This window comes from Microplitis demolitor, chromosome 1, assembly GCF_026212275.2.
Source record: "Microplitis demolitor isolate Queensland-Clemson2020A chromosome 1, iyMicDemo2.1a, whole genome shotgun sequence".
NCBI lineage: Eukaryota > Metazoa > Arthropoda > Insecta > Hymenoptera > Braconidae > Microplitis > Microplitis demolitor.
In genome coordinates, this window is record NC_068545.1 from 7,149,116 (window position 1) to 7,166,093 (window position 16,978).

At 28.0% G+C, this 16,978-nt stretch overlaps 1 protein-coding gene across 5 annotated transcripts in view; it reads right to left on the minus strand.

Moving 5' to 3' along the window:
• The window catches only part of LOC103568419 (hepatocyte nuclear factor 4-gamma), a 51,591-nt gene extending 43,860 nt beyond the window's left edge, over positions 1-7,731 (minus strand). The window contains exons 1-2 of one of the 5 annotated variants that reach the window (XM_008545269.3): positions 7,320-7,731; positions 5,265-5,402 (exon numbers count right to left, since the gene is read on the minus strand). In XM_008545269.3, coding sequence (XP_008543491.1) covers positions 5,265-5,346 — 82 coding nt within the window. In that variant the 5' untranslated portion in view covers positions 5,347-5,402; positions 7,320-7,731. Of the gene's footprint in view, positions 1-5,264; positions 5,403-6,867; positions 6,934-7,218 lie in introns of those variants that run through there. The other 4 variants (XM_008545268.3, XM_008545270.3, XM_053739120.1 and 1 more) reach the window with 4 other exon arrangements.
• Between the last annotated feature and the right edge of the window lie 9,247 nt (positions 7,732-16,978).

Below are 16,978 nucleotides of genomic sequence, written 5' to 3' on the forward strand. Positions count from 1 at the left end.
TATGAAATGTTAAAGTTTAGAAGTTTTGAATCAGCATTCTAAAACCAAGTCGGAAGTTGAAATTAACACACTTGCCAGTTAACATTGAAATGCCATAACCAATTTATAAATATTTAACACACTGTGAAATATGTTTTAAGTGACTACAAAAAACTATAGTTTTGCTTATGAACTTGAACATGGAACACATTTAATGTGTGTTGAAGTAATACACTTGTGATGAACTTGCGCTTTTAGATTGAGCTCTTTAATTTTGTTCTTATTAGTTTATATTGAGTTTTTTTTATTACGAAAAACTATCACAGCTAATATCACAAGACAAAATAGATCACATATATGACTGTTATATGTTTTGACGTATTACTATCTCAGTGTAAAGGATGGTGATATTTTAATCAGATTTTCCGATCATTTGACAGCAATTAATTACACCTACTTTTATAAAAAATATTCGCAGAATCTGTCAATCATAAAAATTTCAATGTTCATAAGATTTAAAAACATTGATTTTATTTGTATGCCAACAAAGTGAAAATTTTCAAAAATATTGAAAGTTTAATTTCAAGAACTAAAAAATAATTTATCTTCACTAAAAAATACCGTTGATAAAATGACCTTATTACCATAAGCTTTATTTACAAATGCATTTCGTAAAATAAGAATCCTAAGAAACTTTTAAATTTAGCATAATGCTAAATAATTTCGCATAATCTATGATGTATTTCAAAGGACATACTTGTGTTCACAAAAGTGTTGTTTTTACATAATTTTTTATTAATAATTTTTTTTTTTTTTTTTTTTTTTCATAGACCAACACTTCTATAACTCTCAAGTACAACCTTACATTATCATGAACATCAAAGACGTGTGGAGGTCTGGGTCACAATGTAAAGAGGCTGTCAACTTATTGACGTGATAAAGCCATTTAAATACAATTATATAGGAGTAGTCACGAAACACAAGTTTTTCAAAGATAATTTATGGAAGACATTTTTTTTTTATATACTATACAAAAAAAAGTTCAAGTGAATAAGTTAAAATCATTCTTTTTTTTCATTATAACTACTGACGTACTGACAGTATAGTTACCATGAAATTCGTCCATCAGATAATTATCCTAGCTAGAGATGATGCATCATTCAATATTATAGATAAACATATATATATTAATACATATATCGTTTTTTAACATACCTTATCTTGGTGAAAAGTGAGTAACGACTGATAACTTAATTACAATCACTAAAAATTGATAATTATATATTAAACAGTAACAAAAAAATACTTAGTAAAAAAAATTTCCAGTCTGAATATTTTAATCATTGATTACAAATATATAAAAAAAATTTTTTTTGTAATTGTTGAATCGCAAATAAGTTTTTATTGTCAATTGAATCAATTATTAAATGATAAATTTATATTTAACTATAGTATTGTATTTTTATAATTTATAAATGTAAAGTCTAGTTGAAAAATTGAAAACGAAGATTTGTACGATAGAAAACGTCATTAACAATAAAGTATAAGCATATCCCGTGTAAAAAAAATATATTTTGAAAAAAAATTTAAAGAAGTTTAAACTTTACGTGGAAGAATTTTTGTTAGTCAGATGAGAATATTTTCAAAACGTAGTTTTATGACATTTTTCCCTCATTCAGAAAAAGCTGAAAAGTCTTTAATTTGAAATTTTTATATTGAAAAGTAAAATATATTGTAAATATATTTTTATAATTATGATTTAAAAACATTTCTATTCGACTCAAAATTGATCCATATGAAATTCTGAACCAACTATATTTTTTACTACTAGTCCTAAGATCTGAAAAAGAAATACAGTGATCATAAAGCACCCTCAGCGCTTTCGCGCTTGAGGTGTGCAAAAATTCAACTTGAAGTTCTAATTTGTCTCAAATTTAGAAGATATATGTATAATTTTTATGAAATAATAAAAAAGCTTTCATGTTCAACGTTTCCTTGGCAAATCCGAATTACATAAACTACGGTATCGGAAGAATTTTTATAAAATACGGTATTTTACGGCAAATTGTAGTATTTCATGGTGAGTTGGGGTGTTTTACGGTAAAGGTACAGTATTTCACCGTAACTTTGCAGAAATCCTGCGGTATTTTACCGTAAGCATGCAGATTTGCTGCAAAATTATGTCAAAGAAAGGAATGGTAAAAAAAAGTTTTTCGCGAATATCTTTTAAATAACTGCACTAATCATGTCCAAAATTTAATTAGCTCAAAAACTCAACGCGCTGATTGCTAAATTGAACATCAAAATCCGTCACTTAGTTTAAAAGATATTGAAGACAAAGAGTTGAAAAAATAACATTTTATGTTATTTTCCCCAGATAAATCATGATATAACGTACATGTGTTTGAGTTTGAAAAGTTAATAAGAAAACAATGGAATTGAAGAGGGTTTTCGAGCTCAAAGAGGGAAATAAATATCTAGGAATAACAAGTGACATACGACCATACATGACGATATGTATGGCCGTATATAATTCCTATGTACTTTTTAAACAATTTCATATATAACTATATAACCAAATTACACACATCACAATTACTTACATACACGGAAAAAAGAAAACTGGAATAGTTACAGAATAAAATGTAAAAACCAGCCCGTCATATTGAAAATTACAAAAGTTAAAATGTATACTGTAATTTTTAAATTCTATCCTGTAAAAAATTAGTTGCACATTAAGCAGCAATATTTACAGTTTGAAAATGTAAATCGTACACAACAAAATGTAAAATAATTATTACCTTTTGCTCACAGAAAGTTTGTTTCTTTAAAACTTATTTATTCCTCTTTAAAACTGTAAAAATTACAGTTTAGCCGTTGTGTAAAAATTAAAGTATCAAATAAGAAAATTTATTGAGTGGTTCGAGAAGATTTACAGTATGGGCATTCAACTATGAACCTTAATGTAGAAAAGGGAACTATTACATCTCACACAGTAATTTTTAAAATTTCTTTGTCAAATATGAACAATGCTTTAGCAATCACGAACTTTTACTATTTAAAATGTAAAAATACAATAAAAGTTCAGTAAATATTTTTGAAATAATATATGTGAGTGCACGTTGCATTTAGCCAAGACCCATGCCTCAATATTAGAGGTTATAGTAATAAGAGTCTTCTGTTTCACGAGTGTCTCATGTGAAGTTATTATTCCACGTGGTGTCGTTTAGTACAGTGTAAAGTCTTCCAATATTGCGAATTTTAATAGTTGAATGATTATTTTTTGTAAGTACCCGATGAAAAAAGATTTTATACAATTGTATAAAACTATATATAAATTGAATAGAAAAAATGGTCCTATCCATTTGTATACAATCGTACATAATTATATCTTATTTGTATATAATTTGTATATAATCACATAATGTTTTCTTATAGATTCTATATAATTATATACAATTCTATATAATTGTATACAAATATATACATTTGTACATAATTTTATTAATGTTTTTTGCATTTTTATATAGAATTATATACGATTGTGTATTATTGTATATAACTATATAAAAATTTTATATAAATGTGCATCACGTCTATCCAATTGTATATAATTCATATATAACAGTATACAGATATATAAAATCTTTTTTCATCGGGTAAATAAATTTTTTATACAATTCGCTTGTTTATTAATAATTTTATTTTTGTTTTCTTATTTTATATTGATTTTAACTGTTGTCAATTAAAAAAGAAATTTGAAAGTGTGGTAATAGTTTATTTTTTTTTTTATTTTTGGTTACTATAGGTTATTCTCACCTATATTCTCAATTGAAATTAATTATCAAAAGTGATGTTGAATCGTGTCCTTATTCAAACTCGATTATTGAAAAAAAGAAACACAAATAGTACTAACTGAAAATATAAAATTTACAGTTTATAGTGGCAATATCGTTATTTTGAGAAACAAGTTTTAAAAATTTTAACGTAAAACTTGATGAGAAAAACTTTAAGTTTTGAAGAATATCGAATGATACTTTGATAATTTTCAACAAATATTACAGTGTGAGAAAGTAAACTTAATACATTTTCAAACTGTAATATTTCATACTTAAAATGTAAAACTTACTGCGCGCTGCCAAATTGTAACTTTTACAGTTTCGTTTATGAAGCGCTGCGTTACTATTTGAAAATATAATAAATGCTCGTTCGAACAGCAATTATTCCTGTTTTCTTTTTTCCGTGTACAGGATTTAATAGCGCACGAAAAAAAAAAATAAGCAATTTTTTTGTTATTATAATATATAGTATACTAATAACAGATTTTCGATTATATATTGTGGTTTTAAAAATACACGGGACAAAATTTCCTGTTGCTGCTTTTACTATTAAGTCGCAACAGCAGTATTAATCTTGTTGCTGCAACATGGCTGCCTCCTGTTGTAGCAACAGAAAATTTTTTCCGGGTAATGTATTCTTTCAATCTTATATAGCACAAGTAAACTTAGTAATCACTTTCTATTCGGTAGCGTAGCCTTGTCGTTAAAGCGACGGTCTTTTGTTCGTTAAGGTCCCGGGTTCGAATCCTACTAAAGCTATGCGGTCAGTTGATAATTTTATCGTTTTTTCTCTAAATTAAAAATTTCTACGCGATTAGAAATTAGATTGATCACATATCTGATAATGCCCGTATGACCAAATGATTGAGCAAAATAAAAAAACAATGAAGTACAGAAATTGAGTAAGTCTTTTTCTGTTAATTTAGTCAAAATTTCTATACAAAGCTATTTATATATATATATATATATATATATATATATATATACATATATATATATATATTGGAAATTTTGTTATATGGCCATATATAATTCATTTTTACAGACAATTAAATAATTACTTGATAAATACAATTATTTCTATTCTATTCAATCAAATCGAATAATAATAATAGTTTAAATCCTCGTCTCTAACGTCAGCCATTTTTAAGCTTCATTGTCAGCCAAATTTCGGCCATTTTTAGACCTAATGGGTTTCGGTCGAATTTTGGCCTAACGCGTTTCAGCCTCGTGTTCTCTACCTGGGCCGTTTTTCGGTTGAGAAAAAAAATCATTATTTTTTCAATTTGAAATATTTTCACCCCGGAAATACACAACCAACTAATTCTTCGAGTTATTGAAATGACTTTATGCGAGCATTTTGATAAACAGTGGCTATTCGACCGTAAATCCCACCTACATGCTTCGCATTTGAGGCGTGCAAAAAATATCTATAAAAAAACTTACCAGGAGACGACGAAGATCCAGGTGATTGGTTTTGAATATTATCAACCGCCAATGTGGATGATTCTTTACTATTATCATCCATTTTATCCTTATCGTAGTTTATATTGCACTTTTTTTATGTTGCTTGGTTTGTCAAAACTATAAATTTAAGAATACGAATAAATATATGTATACATATATACACATAAAAATAATAGCGCGAGTAACACAACGTTAAAACTAATCAATAGATTGAAAATAATAAATTTACTAATTGTGCTAAGAAATGACAACTCAACTGAAAAACTGGTATGTGATTATTTATCAAAATATAAAAAAAAAAAAATTTATAATAATTAAATACAATTTTATCATCAACTGGGTATCTTTTCAGGCATTTAGATTCTAATCTTTTTGAAAAGATTACAAGTCATTATATTTTTGTTAAATTCAGATATTTATTCAAGTAAAATTTAACTTTTTTCTTTTAGTTTAAAACTGTTTTTGTATTATAGTTGAATAACCTATTTCTTGTTTCAATTACGAAAATATTAATTAATTAAATTAACTTTATTGTAAGGTACACAGTAAAAAACGAATCGTCAAAGTGTAAAAAAAAGCATGTGTTAAAATTCAGAGTGTTGAATTATTAACACAAAAAAATATTATTCTATACGAAAGTAAGACTTTTTATATTTTACTGTCAAATCAACACACAAAATATGTTAAAAATAATCTCTACCATCACAAAAAAAATTCTTGGAAAATTTGTTACTTTTAAGATATACACGTGTAACTTTTTTAACACTTACGACATGTTAAAATAACATATAAATAATTGTGAAACGTTCGTTTTACACTTATTTATATGTGTTGATTTTGACGAATCCTTTTTTACTGTGTAGCTTTTGAATTTATTTATTTTTTTTAATATTTTGAATCATGTAATGATGCTAAAATGATTTATTGATCATTTAAAAGTAATAAGAAATAAATTCATTCCTTGTTAATTGATTATGGATCATTTTATTTTTTTGAATAGCATCAATCGATAATAAAAATTTCTGTAACACTCCATAAATTTTTTCCGCTATATACATATATATAGTTACTATTACTAAAAGATAATGAAACTGTTTTATCAAAAAAAAAGGTGTTCTAACTTATTTTATTAAGACTGTACTAAAATAGTTACAGGTCAAGAAAATTTTCCATACGATTAGAAATCAGTATGCGTTCCTTTTTTATCCAGAATAAAGTTATTTTAATTTTTTACTATAGAAATATACAACAGGCCCAGCTGTCAGTTAAAGTTCCACAAAAAATATAAAGTTAAAAAATAATTTAATTTAAATTTGAAAAATTTTCTAAATTTTTTAGTGTAAAATTTATTTTTTTTAATTATCACTATTCCAATGACTTTCTTCCCTCATTAAACCATTTAATCTCCGAAACGAAATTAAATTTATCATTTTTAAAAAATAATCTATTCAATAAATAAAATATAAAAATCTGTCTCGAAAATTTTTAAACAAAATGTTAATTAATTTTTATGGTTAGAAAATTAAATTGTACAACTTAAAATAAAAATAAATTTTTTTAATTTAAAATAAAAAGTACTAACCAATTAATGAATAAGAATAAGTTTTTCTACTTTTTATTTTATGAAAATTCTTAAAAAATTAAATTCATATTAACAATTAAATTTTTTTACTTTTAATAAGTTTTCTGACTAAAAATTTTAAAAGTAAGTACAGTAATAAAATAAACTATATGGACTATTAACCTGTCGATAAAAAAGTTTCCTATAAACTAAAGAAGAGCAAAATAATAATTAATAGTATTTAGGAAATAGGTTGAAATGATCTTCTTCAAACAAATAGTAATATAAGAGTAACTATGTTATTCATAGAGTAAATCATATTATTGATTGATGAATGATTATTGTAAAAGTGGCGCTATCTTGAATCAACACCTGTCTGAAAAGTCGATCTTACTGACATCGATATCTGTGAAGTCACTTGTTGGTTTAGGGTTTATATTGTTGTAATCCAACTCTACAGCTATCTCTCTCACCTGGTACGCCACGTGGGTATCCATATGAATTTTTCGAACCATACACTGACGGCAACTATTTAACTCAACAATATTATTAACTTGAACACACGTTACGATTTATTATTAATTATTTATAATTAAACGTTATTGTAAGCGCGTATAAACCAATTGTACTGCTACGGCCATGATACTTTACTTTCGTCGTCTTTTTGCTTTTATTTCGACAGAATCACTAGAGAGACAGATATAGACGGATGGATTGTGTGAGTAAAATATACTTATATAAGCATCAATGTACGTACATTTATATTTCATCCATGTGTACATATATGCAGATATGATGATGAGTGCGTAAAGACGGCAATACGCATACTGGATGTGTAATGATGTATGAGCGTACTTCACATATTTAATTTCACACTCATTGTCGCTTGTGTCGTAGCATTCATTTTTTTATCTTTTTTTTTATTATATGTTATAAATTAATTATATTCTGCATAAGATATTAATTACGTATTTAAAAATATGCATACTTTTTTTTTTGTTCAATAATTAAATTGTTATTATTCTTCATTTTTTTAGATTATATTATTCTACTATAAAGCATTAATTACTTTTTTTTTTAATTTATTTTTTTAGCAGATGCTTTTGTACTGTCTTATCAACTAAAATATTTTATTTTATTTGTAAATATTTAAATTTGAAATATTTGAACAAAAAATGTTATTCATAAACAAAAAATTTTCTCTTTTTTTAATTTAAAATCCGACTAAAACTAGGAATTACCAAGAATGCAGAATCAAAATTAATGTTTTTTTTTTCTAGTATTTAATGATTTTAGTATTTTTAAAGATTTACTTAGAATTTTATTGCGAGTCTAGTCATTGAAAATTTGAATATATTATTTTTTTGATAAATAAAATATAAATTAAGTAGAGAACTAATGATTGAGTTTGAATTCCCGCCATTTACGTACTGGGAGATTGTATGCCAGTTATAATTTCTTTCTATATACATTATAGTAATTCTCACTTTACATTACTAGGAGACGTATCTAGATATTCTTTGGCTTTAAAGTTAATCGTTGTTGAACTGATAATCAATTAATATATTTTTCCGGGTGGTATTTGCTAATAAGATGTTTTTAGCAGCATCTTCACCACAGTCCATCACCAAATCACATTTGTTACAAAATGCCAATCGTGATTAATATGAGTCTGCTCGTACTTTTTTATTGTCAACTTCTAAACACCGGAAACATGATCCGATGTAATATATTAATGATAATTACATTAATATGGTTTATTTTTTAATTTTTTTTATAAAGCGCTTCAAAGAATATCCTAATCCATTCGAAATATATGCCCCTATTGATAACATCAACTCTATTCTCGATATATATTGATCAATTAGTAATTCATTTAATTAACTTATTAATCCAATAAAGAAACGAGAGGCTCGAAGAGCTCTGTAAATAGTTCGAGTGGAAGTGACTTAGGAAAAACGGCGCATGTTCAGCTAGGAGGTGGTCCTATATATATAGGCTACCCTGACCGAAACTGAGTATATTATAATCATTATAATTTGTACAACGCTGTGAAACTTTTTCATGGAAACTACGAGCAGGGAATAATATGCTGAAAATTTTAGCCCAAAATTTAAATAATTAAACGTCGTTCAAGAATTTTGAATATTTCCGAGTGCTGTCTTTTTGACGTTTTCGAGCGACCCTAGATTATTAATGCTTATAATGATAATGATTATTAATGAATATTAATACCAAAGCATCTCAATCTTTTCACCATCAATTTATATCATAATGAATAAAAAATAGAAGCCGAAACATAGAAAAAGTTAGTTATTTACATACGTTTTAGTTTTTTATTCAAATCTTACCCAATTCTATTATTTATTCGCAGATTTGAATCACGGTGGAAACATCGTGGAAGTGTGAACACCGTGGATCCACCGTGGTTACACGGTAGATTTGTTCCATTTTACTATCGTGGATACACCGCGTAATCACAGTAGTAAAATGGAACAAACCCACGGTGTTTCCACCGTGATTCAAATCTGCGAGGGTAAGACTGTCCAGTATATTCCCGAATGGCAAAAAGTTATCATAAAGATAAAATTTTTTGGATCTGATAACTTAAAGACTCATCCTAAAGATATCAAAAAGATATCTAATGCACCACCTACTGACATCTTTTAGATGTCTTTAAAAAGGTATCACCCTGATTAAAAAAATCGATTTAAAGCGATTCAAAAAAAAAAAAAATTTTTTAATACTTTTAAATAATTTCGAGTACTATGAATCTCTCAAGTTTCAAAAAATCGAATTTGTATAAATCGTTTTTAATCACCTGTCTCTAACGAATTGAAAATGATTAAAACGAATTTGAAAAAAACAAATACTTTCAAATTGATTTTTAATCGCTACATAATAATTTGAATTTCGGGTATATTGGAAGATTTAAAACGATTTAAAGAAATTCAAATTTTTAATATCTTCAAATGTTTTTTAATTGTTAAATAATACCTGAATTTCTGGTTTACAAAGAAATTCGGGATGATTTAAGATGAATCAATTTTCTCAATGAGTGAAACTAGCCTTGAAATTAATTAATTGTTGATTAATTAAATAAACTGAATTTTTTATAATTTTTTCAAAAATATGAAAATAGAAATAATTTATTATTTTATGAAATGTTAAATTGTGGAGTATTTAAAATGTAATCACTCCTTTCTTTATATCTCAAGAATTTTTCAATATTTTTAGTTGACTTAATAGTTAAAGTATATAATTTTTTAATTTTGAATCACATATTGATAAATATTTTTTTTATGAAATAAATATTAATTTTTAAAATTATGATCGGAAAGTATTAAAAAAATTTCATAGTTTATTATTTAAAAATCTAGAAAATAAATTATCAAGAGTTAATCTTAACTCTTTCACTCGCTATCTTTTTTTCGAATATTCAAACAAACAAATAAATACAAAATTATTTAAAGAATAATATTTGCGTGTTTGAAAGCTATCAATATTTAAATGAAAATTAAATCTTAACATGTAAAAGAAGATTGGGTAATTATTAATTATGGAATCAATTAAAAATACTAAATGAAATATAAATTATTATAAACATAATACATTTTAGGGTAACACGACTTTATCTCCCCGACAGAATCTCCTTAGCAAAATCTCCCCACAAAATCTCTCTATGACCCTAATGGTCAAGGATATTTAATAATTTTATTTCATACATGTATGTGAAACATACTCTATATATTAACGATACACACATAAAATATGAAAAAAAACCTGAATACGTTTCCAGTCGTAAGTGTAGAAATCATAATAATTACATAGATTATTATAAGATCTTGTTCATAGAGATTGTGTCCAGCAGATTTTGTTCTGGAAAAATTTTGTCCTGGAAAGATTTTGTCGTAGGGATATTTTGTCATCGGGTTTTGTCTGGAGAGATATAATGGTGGAACCACATTTTAGGATATTAATTAAAATATGTAATTTTTTTTAGTTAGATTCAACAGACGATATTGACATCGATTCTTCTGATACGTCACAAAATTTACAGATAAATGATACCAGAACCGATATTACTCATGATCTTAAAATGTATGACTCGTTTGATTCTCATGAAGAGCTAGAAGAAAGAATTAACAAGCATGAAGATAGTAAATTCTGTGTTCTTTATGTGAGAGATTCAAAAACAATTCAACAGTGTAGAAAATTTGGAATCAAACGGCATATTGATGAAAAATTAAAATACTACTATATTTTAAGTACTGTTGCATTCATGGAGGGATGAAATTTCAAACAAAATCTAAAGAAAAGAGATCATCTAGCACGTTCCAAAAAAAATGCGACGCTCATTTTAAAGTTGAAGTTAGTAAAAATGGAAAAAGTTCATATAGTAAAAGTATACACGGAGAAAAAAATATCGCCAGATTTAAGTATACGTATCGCTATTCTGGCTATACGCTGTATAGTCAACTTACTTAACGATACACCGTATAGCCAATTCAGCTATACAGAGTATCCTCAGAGTGGGTCGTCAAAATGACGATCCATATCCTTATTTTAGGCATTTCATGTATCTGTGACATGACTATTGCGCAAACTCTGTATTTAGGCATACGGTAACCGAGAACGATGAAACGTATAACCAATTTAGCTATACGGATCCTCACGCTGGCGATACAGATACCTATATCAACGAAACTACATATTATTACAAAGGCTATTCGACGTATTGTTAAATTAAACAAACGAATACTTATCCTAACCCAAATACGTATCTTTATTTTAACGATACTATAGATTATTAAATTAATATGAGAGTATTCCTAAATCAGATATACGAATCCTTATTCTGACGGTACGTCATTTGAGGATATATTGGATAGTCATTCTGGCGATATTTTTCTCTCCGTGTATGAATATGGATCACAATCACCTGATGACGAAAGCGCTTTATGATCATTTTCCCAAGCCGAGAAAAATGAGTCCGAAAGAAAAGAAAAAAGTTGAGGAACTTCTGTCAGTGAATGGTAATACAACCAAAATTGAAAATTTAGTTTTTTAACAAAACGGGAAAATTATTCTCCTTAAAGATATACATAATATAAAACATATCGAGAAAGACAAAAATAAATTAAATGCAATCGAAGAAATATTAAAAAGTTATTACAACGCCGATTCATACTTTTATATAAACGATGACAATGAATTTCAAAGACTTTTTTTTTGCTACTCCGAACATGAAAGCTGCAATGGAAGTATATTAATTAATTAATGTAATGGAACGGTTAAGTCCACCTCCGTTTAACGGGAGGCCGATTCCTCACCCTTTTGGGCACACTCGCGCTGCGTAATCGCCTATCCACTACCGAAATATTATAAAAGCGAAATATGAGCATAAGAACGGTTTTCAGATAATTTTGTCCCAGCTTTTCTCTGAAATAAAAGCTCTAAACGCAAAATAAAGACACAGACCCGATGCTTTACTCTATGAACTAGCGAAGTGCACTTGAATTTTTTGATAACGTCCATTTGTTTACGAGAAAAGCTTGGACAAAGTTCCTATTTAATGTACAAGTGCAACAGAGATAGTACCATTCATCCAGTTGAGTGCGAATAGAGAAACAAATGAAAACGCGTCATAAGCTCACATTAGCTTACCCATTAGGCATGCAATGCATGTGGGTGCCTGACCAACAGCCACCACGAGACCGTCCTCACTTGGACCCAAACACTCCTCCCATCTCAGGAAATAGAGAGACTCTGGTCGAAGTGGGGCTTGGAATGGGTCCCCCATGGTACCAATTCCATGTAGTTGTGGACATGCTGCAGATTAGTGGTGAGTCACAGCCTTCGCTCATTACCCCAAAAAGGGTTTCTTCCACATTATACTCACTCAAATTTAAGACAGCAGTTAAATAAGCTTGCCCTCAATTATTATTACCGAGTGATTATCACTATATGCTAGTAATAGTATTATGTACAGGCTATTACCCTTAGAATTTTAAGACGTTCAAAAGGGGTCGGCTTCGCTCACGCAGAGGTACCTATTGGCTCCCTGCAACCACGGAGTAGCCGCATGTTACAAGGTGCAAGACATGCGGGTACCGCTAACGGTTGGAGTACTGGTCCCAGAACCCGCGGAGAGGGTGGTACTTGCTAGTTTTGACGTCCCCTAGAGGGCGTTAAAATCACTTCTGGGCAATGAAAGTATATCCGGAATACTTAGCAATAGATGCAACATTTAAATTATTTTCAATTCGAGCTCCAGTTTACATTATGGTTGTAAAAGATTCGAACGGCTGCACAAAAATAGTCAGTATTAGTATTTTAATTCATGAAAATAAAGAATTCATTGAGTGAATGATAAATTGCTTTAAAAAATGTCATAATTCGAGGAAAAAAATAAAATGTATAATGACAGACAAAGATCTTATGGAACGAGATGCAATAAAAAACAGCTTGCTACCCCTCAAAGTTAATTTGATAATATGTGCCTATTATACTTTAAGAACGCTCAATCACGAAATAACCACCGAAAAAAGAAAAATAACACCAACTGAGAGAGACGAAGCTAAAAAAATATTACGAAAATTAGTTTATGCGGAAATAGAAGAAAATTATCAGAAATTATACGAAAAATTCAAAACATTGCCACAATCTATTGTTGATTATTTGTGTCAACAAATCAGCATGAAAGTCGGAAAGAGTGGTCATTGTCATCGGATTATACTCATCACAATCTTTTAAATGGCACTAATAATAGTTTAGAGTCTTTGAATGCAAAAATAAAAAAAGATGTAGATCGGTACATGAGCCTGGAAGAGTTTGTGAAGCAAATTTTAATTTTTATGGGATGTTCACATAAGGAACGTGATCATGAAACGGGTATCCTATCAAAAATCTCGTTTACTGTCATGTGATTCAAATTCAGCTGAATATCGGTATGCTGAATTATTGACTAATAATACATTCAAATTTATAAGAAATGAATTCGAAGAAATGCCAAGTATAAAACTTGAGTTCAATGAATATTTAAAAGTCTATGAATATCAAAAAACACCATCAATGAAAATATCTTAAACAAATTCGTCATGCGACTGTACAACCCGAGCTTTAATGATTCTGCCTTGTCGATAAATTGTTATTAAGTAATGACGTCTATTTGATAGATTATTGTTTCGAACCGTGGTTACGCCAAAGAAAATAAAAATAAAATATGACCAGTGAAAAATCGAAAAAATCTGCCAATATCTTAATTTATTAATACATTATTATTAAATATAAATATTAATTTCATTCCAGACACATTTTAATGGCAAGGAACTGAATATTTATTTGATAAAACCTTGTGTGCTGATAGATGGACCCGTAGTTATTATTTTGGAACACAAAAAGTATTTCTTCTATTTGAAGATCAACTCATGTTTGGAATGGTTTTATCTTAAGTGTGTTGGTTTGAAAAAAATGTTGAAAAGCAAACTATGGATGTGCGATTATTGTAAATTAACTAACGACTAATCGATATGTTTAACTTATCACGGAAAATAAATTATAGTAATGGCAATAACAACTGGAGTTCCATTTACCACAGGCTGTAGTATGACATGAGACAACTCCAAATTGTGGTTAGATTTACTATAATATTGTAGTTAAGCGCCAACTATCGAAAAAAGCAAGATATGCCACAGCATGCGGTATTTGTATAGTTGGATTAGCGAGAGTTTGCGCTTCGGGTTTTTACCTCCACCATCAAGACACAATGTCTTAGGTATTAAATTTAGATGGTGGGGGTAAAAACCGAAAATATCCGAAACTCAAACTCGCTAATCCAACTATAAGTCTCATTATAGTTCAATTTACTTGATATGCGGTTACGTAAAAATAAACGGTATATAACCTAAAATTTTTATAAATTATTTAAAAAAATTACTTATTGAGTTATTTATATATACTAAACATAGTAATTATTTACAAGTGGGGGTTATGCTGGGCCATGTTTAATTTTTTTTTATCAAATTGATCAATTTTTTTTTTTAATTGTTCGTTGTTTTATGTACTTTAAAAAAAACAAATATATCAAAAACACCAAAAAAGATAAAATACAACTTTTATCCAAAAACATGAAAGCCAATTTTTTTTCGAACTTTTAAAGGCAAAAAAGCTATCGAAATCTTTATTTTTTTTTCTCACGACATTTTTTATCATAAATGCGCCGCAAGAACAAGCAGAATAAAAAAAAATCAAAAATTGTTAGTTTTTCATCAAGATATGGCCAAAAATAGGGTACATCCACTTGTAGTAAATAATGACCCTAATTATATTTTTGGGTTTTAAAAAAGTCAGATGATTATTTATGAGACGGATCAACCCCAAAATGGCGAAATAGTGGAAAGTGCTCCTTCTGTAGTACTCTCAACTCCCGCCTGGATTATTTGATACTGCAGTATGCAGTAGAATTAACCACAAGATAGGAGTAAATTCAACATTGACTTAGTAAAATTTTTCGCATATTTAGTAATTGTTATCATTTATGTGATATTTTTAACTACAAACACATTTACTGCAATCTTGTAGTAAATGATACAATATATTATTTTCCGTGTTTTTTTTTTAGATATTTTGAAACTATTCCAAAATCTAATCAGCTCTAGAACTCGATGATGCTTTCGACTGCCACCAAAAACGTCTCAATCAGATAATCCGTTCGAGAGATATCGTTGACTGATATCGAAACCGTATTTATTACAATATTCATTAAAAATATGATTGGATCCAACTAATGCTTAAATAAATTTAAAAAATACGTTGAACCTAGATATTTCAAATTTTGCGCTAAGATGATGCTGCTACTACTACGCTGCACTATACGCGGTTTGCTGCTGAGCTGCAGCGCTGCACCACACTACAGCTGCTCGCAGCGCACTTCAAAATGCACCAAATATATTGTTTAAAAAGTTAGTAAAAATTTTTTTCTCGTTATTTATATCATTTCGAACAGCTTCACAAAGTTTTAAATCGTTACAAATTTTTCCACCTCCACATATATCTGGAATTCTCAGTTGACTGTACTAAATGTGTACATACAATAAAGCAAATTAACAACCCTGTTTAAAAATGTTAATTGAAAAGAATTAAAAATGATGAAATTCGAATTTTATTGAATAATTTCAATTCTTTTGTTTATGTATGTAGATTAGACTGTTTCAAATTAGGGGTCTTTTTTTATTTTTTTGATGAACATTGAAAAATCGAAAGGGTATATTAAAATATGGTGACGGTTAAAATTTGAGCTCTTAATATTAATATTTAGAGGTGGCTATTGATAATTTTCGATTTTTCATTTAGTAACATGGTAAAAAATACATAACTTCCGAAAAAATCAAGATACAAAAAACCTCTTCTCAAACATGTTGTAGGAAATTTACTGATCTACAAAAAAGGTTTTTTATGATTTTGGCATAAATTCAATCATTCACAAGATATCCGTCCGAATTTTATACCATGTCAACTAATGAGAATTCAGAAATTTTCGATATAGTTTTTTTTATAGGAATTTGAATGCTCTACAAAAAAAGTCTCTTATCATATTTTGATAAATCCATCTGTTCGAAAGTTATTAGAGCTCGAAGTAAAGTTGAAGATCTTTTTTCTTTTTCAGTGAAACTATCAGACTAATCATAAAATGTCATTGAATCTTTTTTGTCGGCAATTTTATTTCCTACAAATTATCTCTGATAATTTTTTTTTTAATTCGGCATTCTCTTCTAGTTATTTCCATTTTAATGTCGAGCTCTTAAAATCGATCAGAATACTTTTTTTAGGAGCTTGGCATTAAAATGGAAATTTCTAAAAGAGAATGCAGAATTTGAAAAAAATTCATGAGAGATAATTTGTAGGAAATAAAATTGCCGACAAAAAAGATTCAATGACATTTTATGATTAGTCTGATAGTTTCACTGAAAAAGAAAAAAGATCTTCAACTTTAGTTCGAGCTCTAATAACTTTCGAACAGATGGATTTATCAAAATATGATAAGAGACTTTTTTTGTAGAACATTCAAATTCCTATAAAAAAAACTATATCGAAAATTTCTGAATTCTCATTAGTTGACATGGTATAAAAT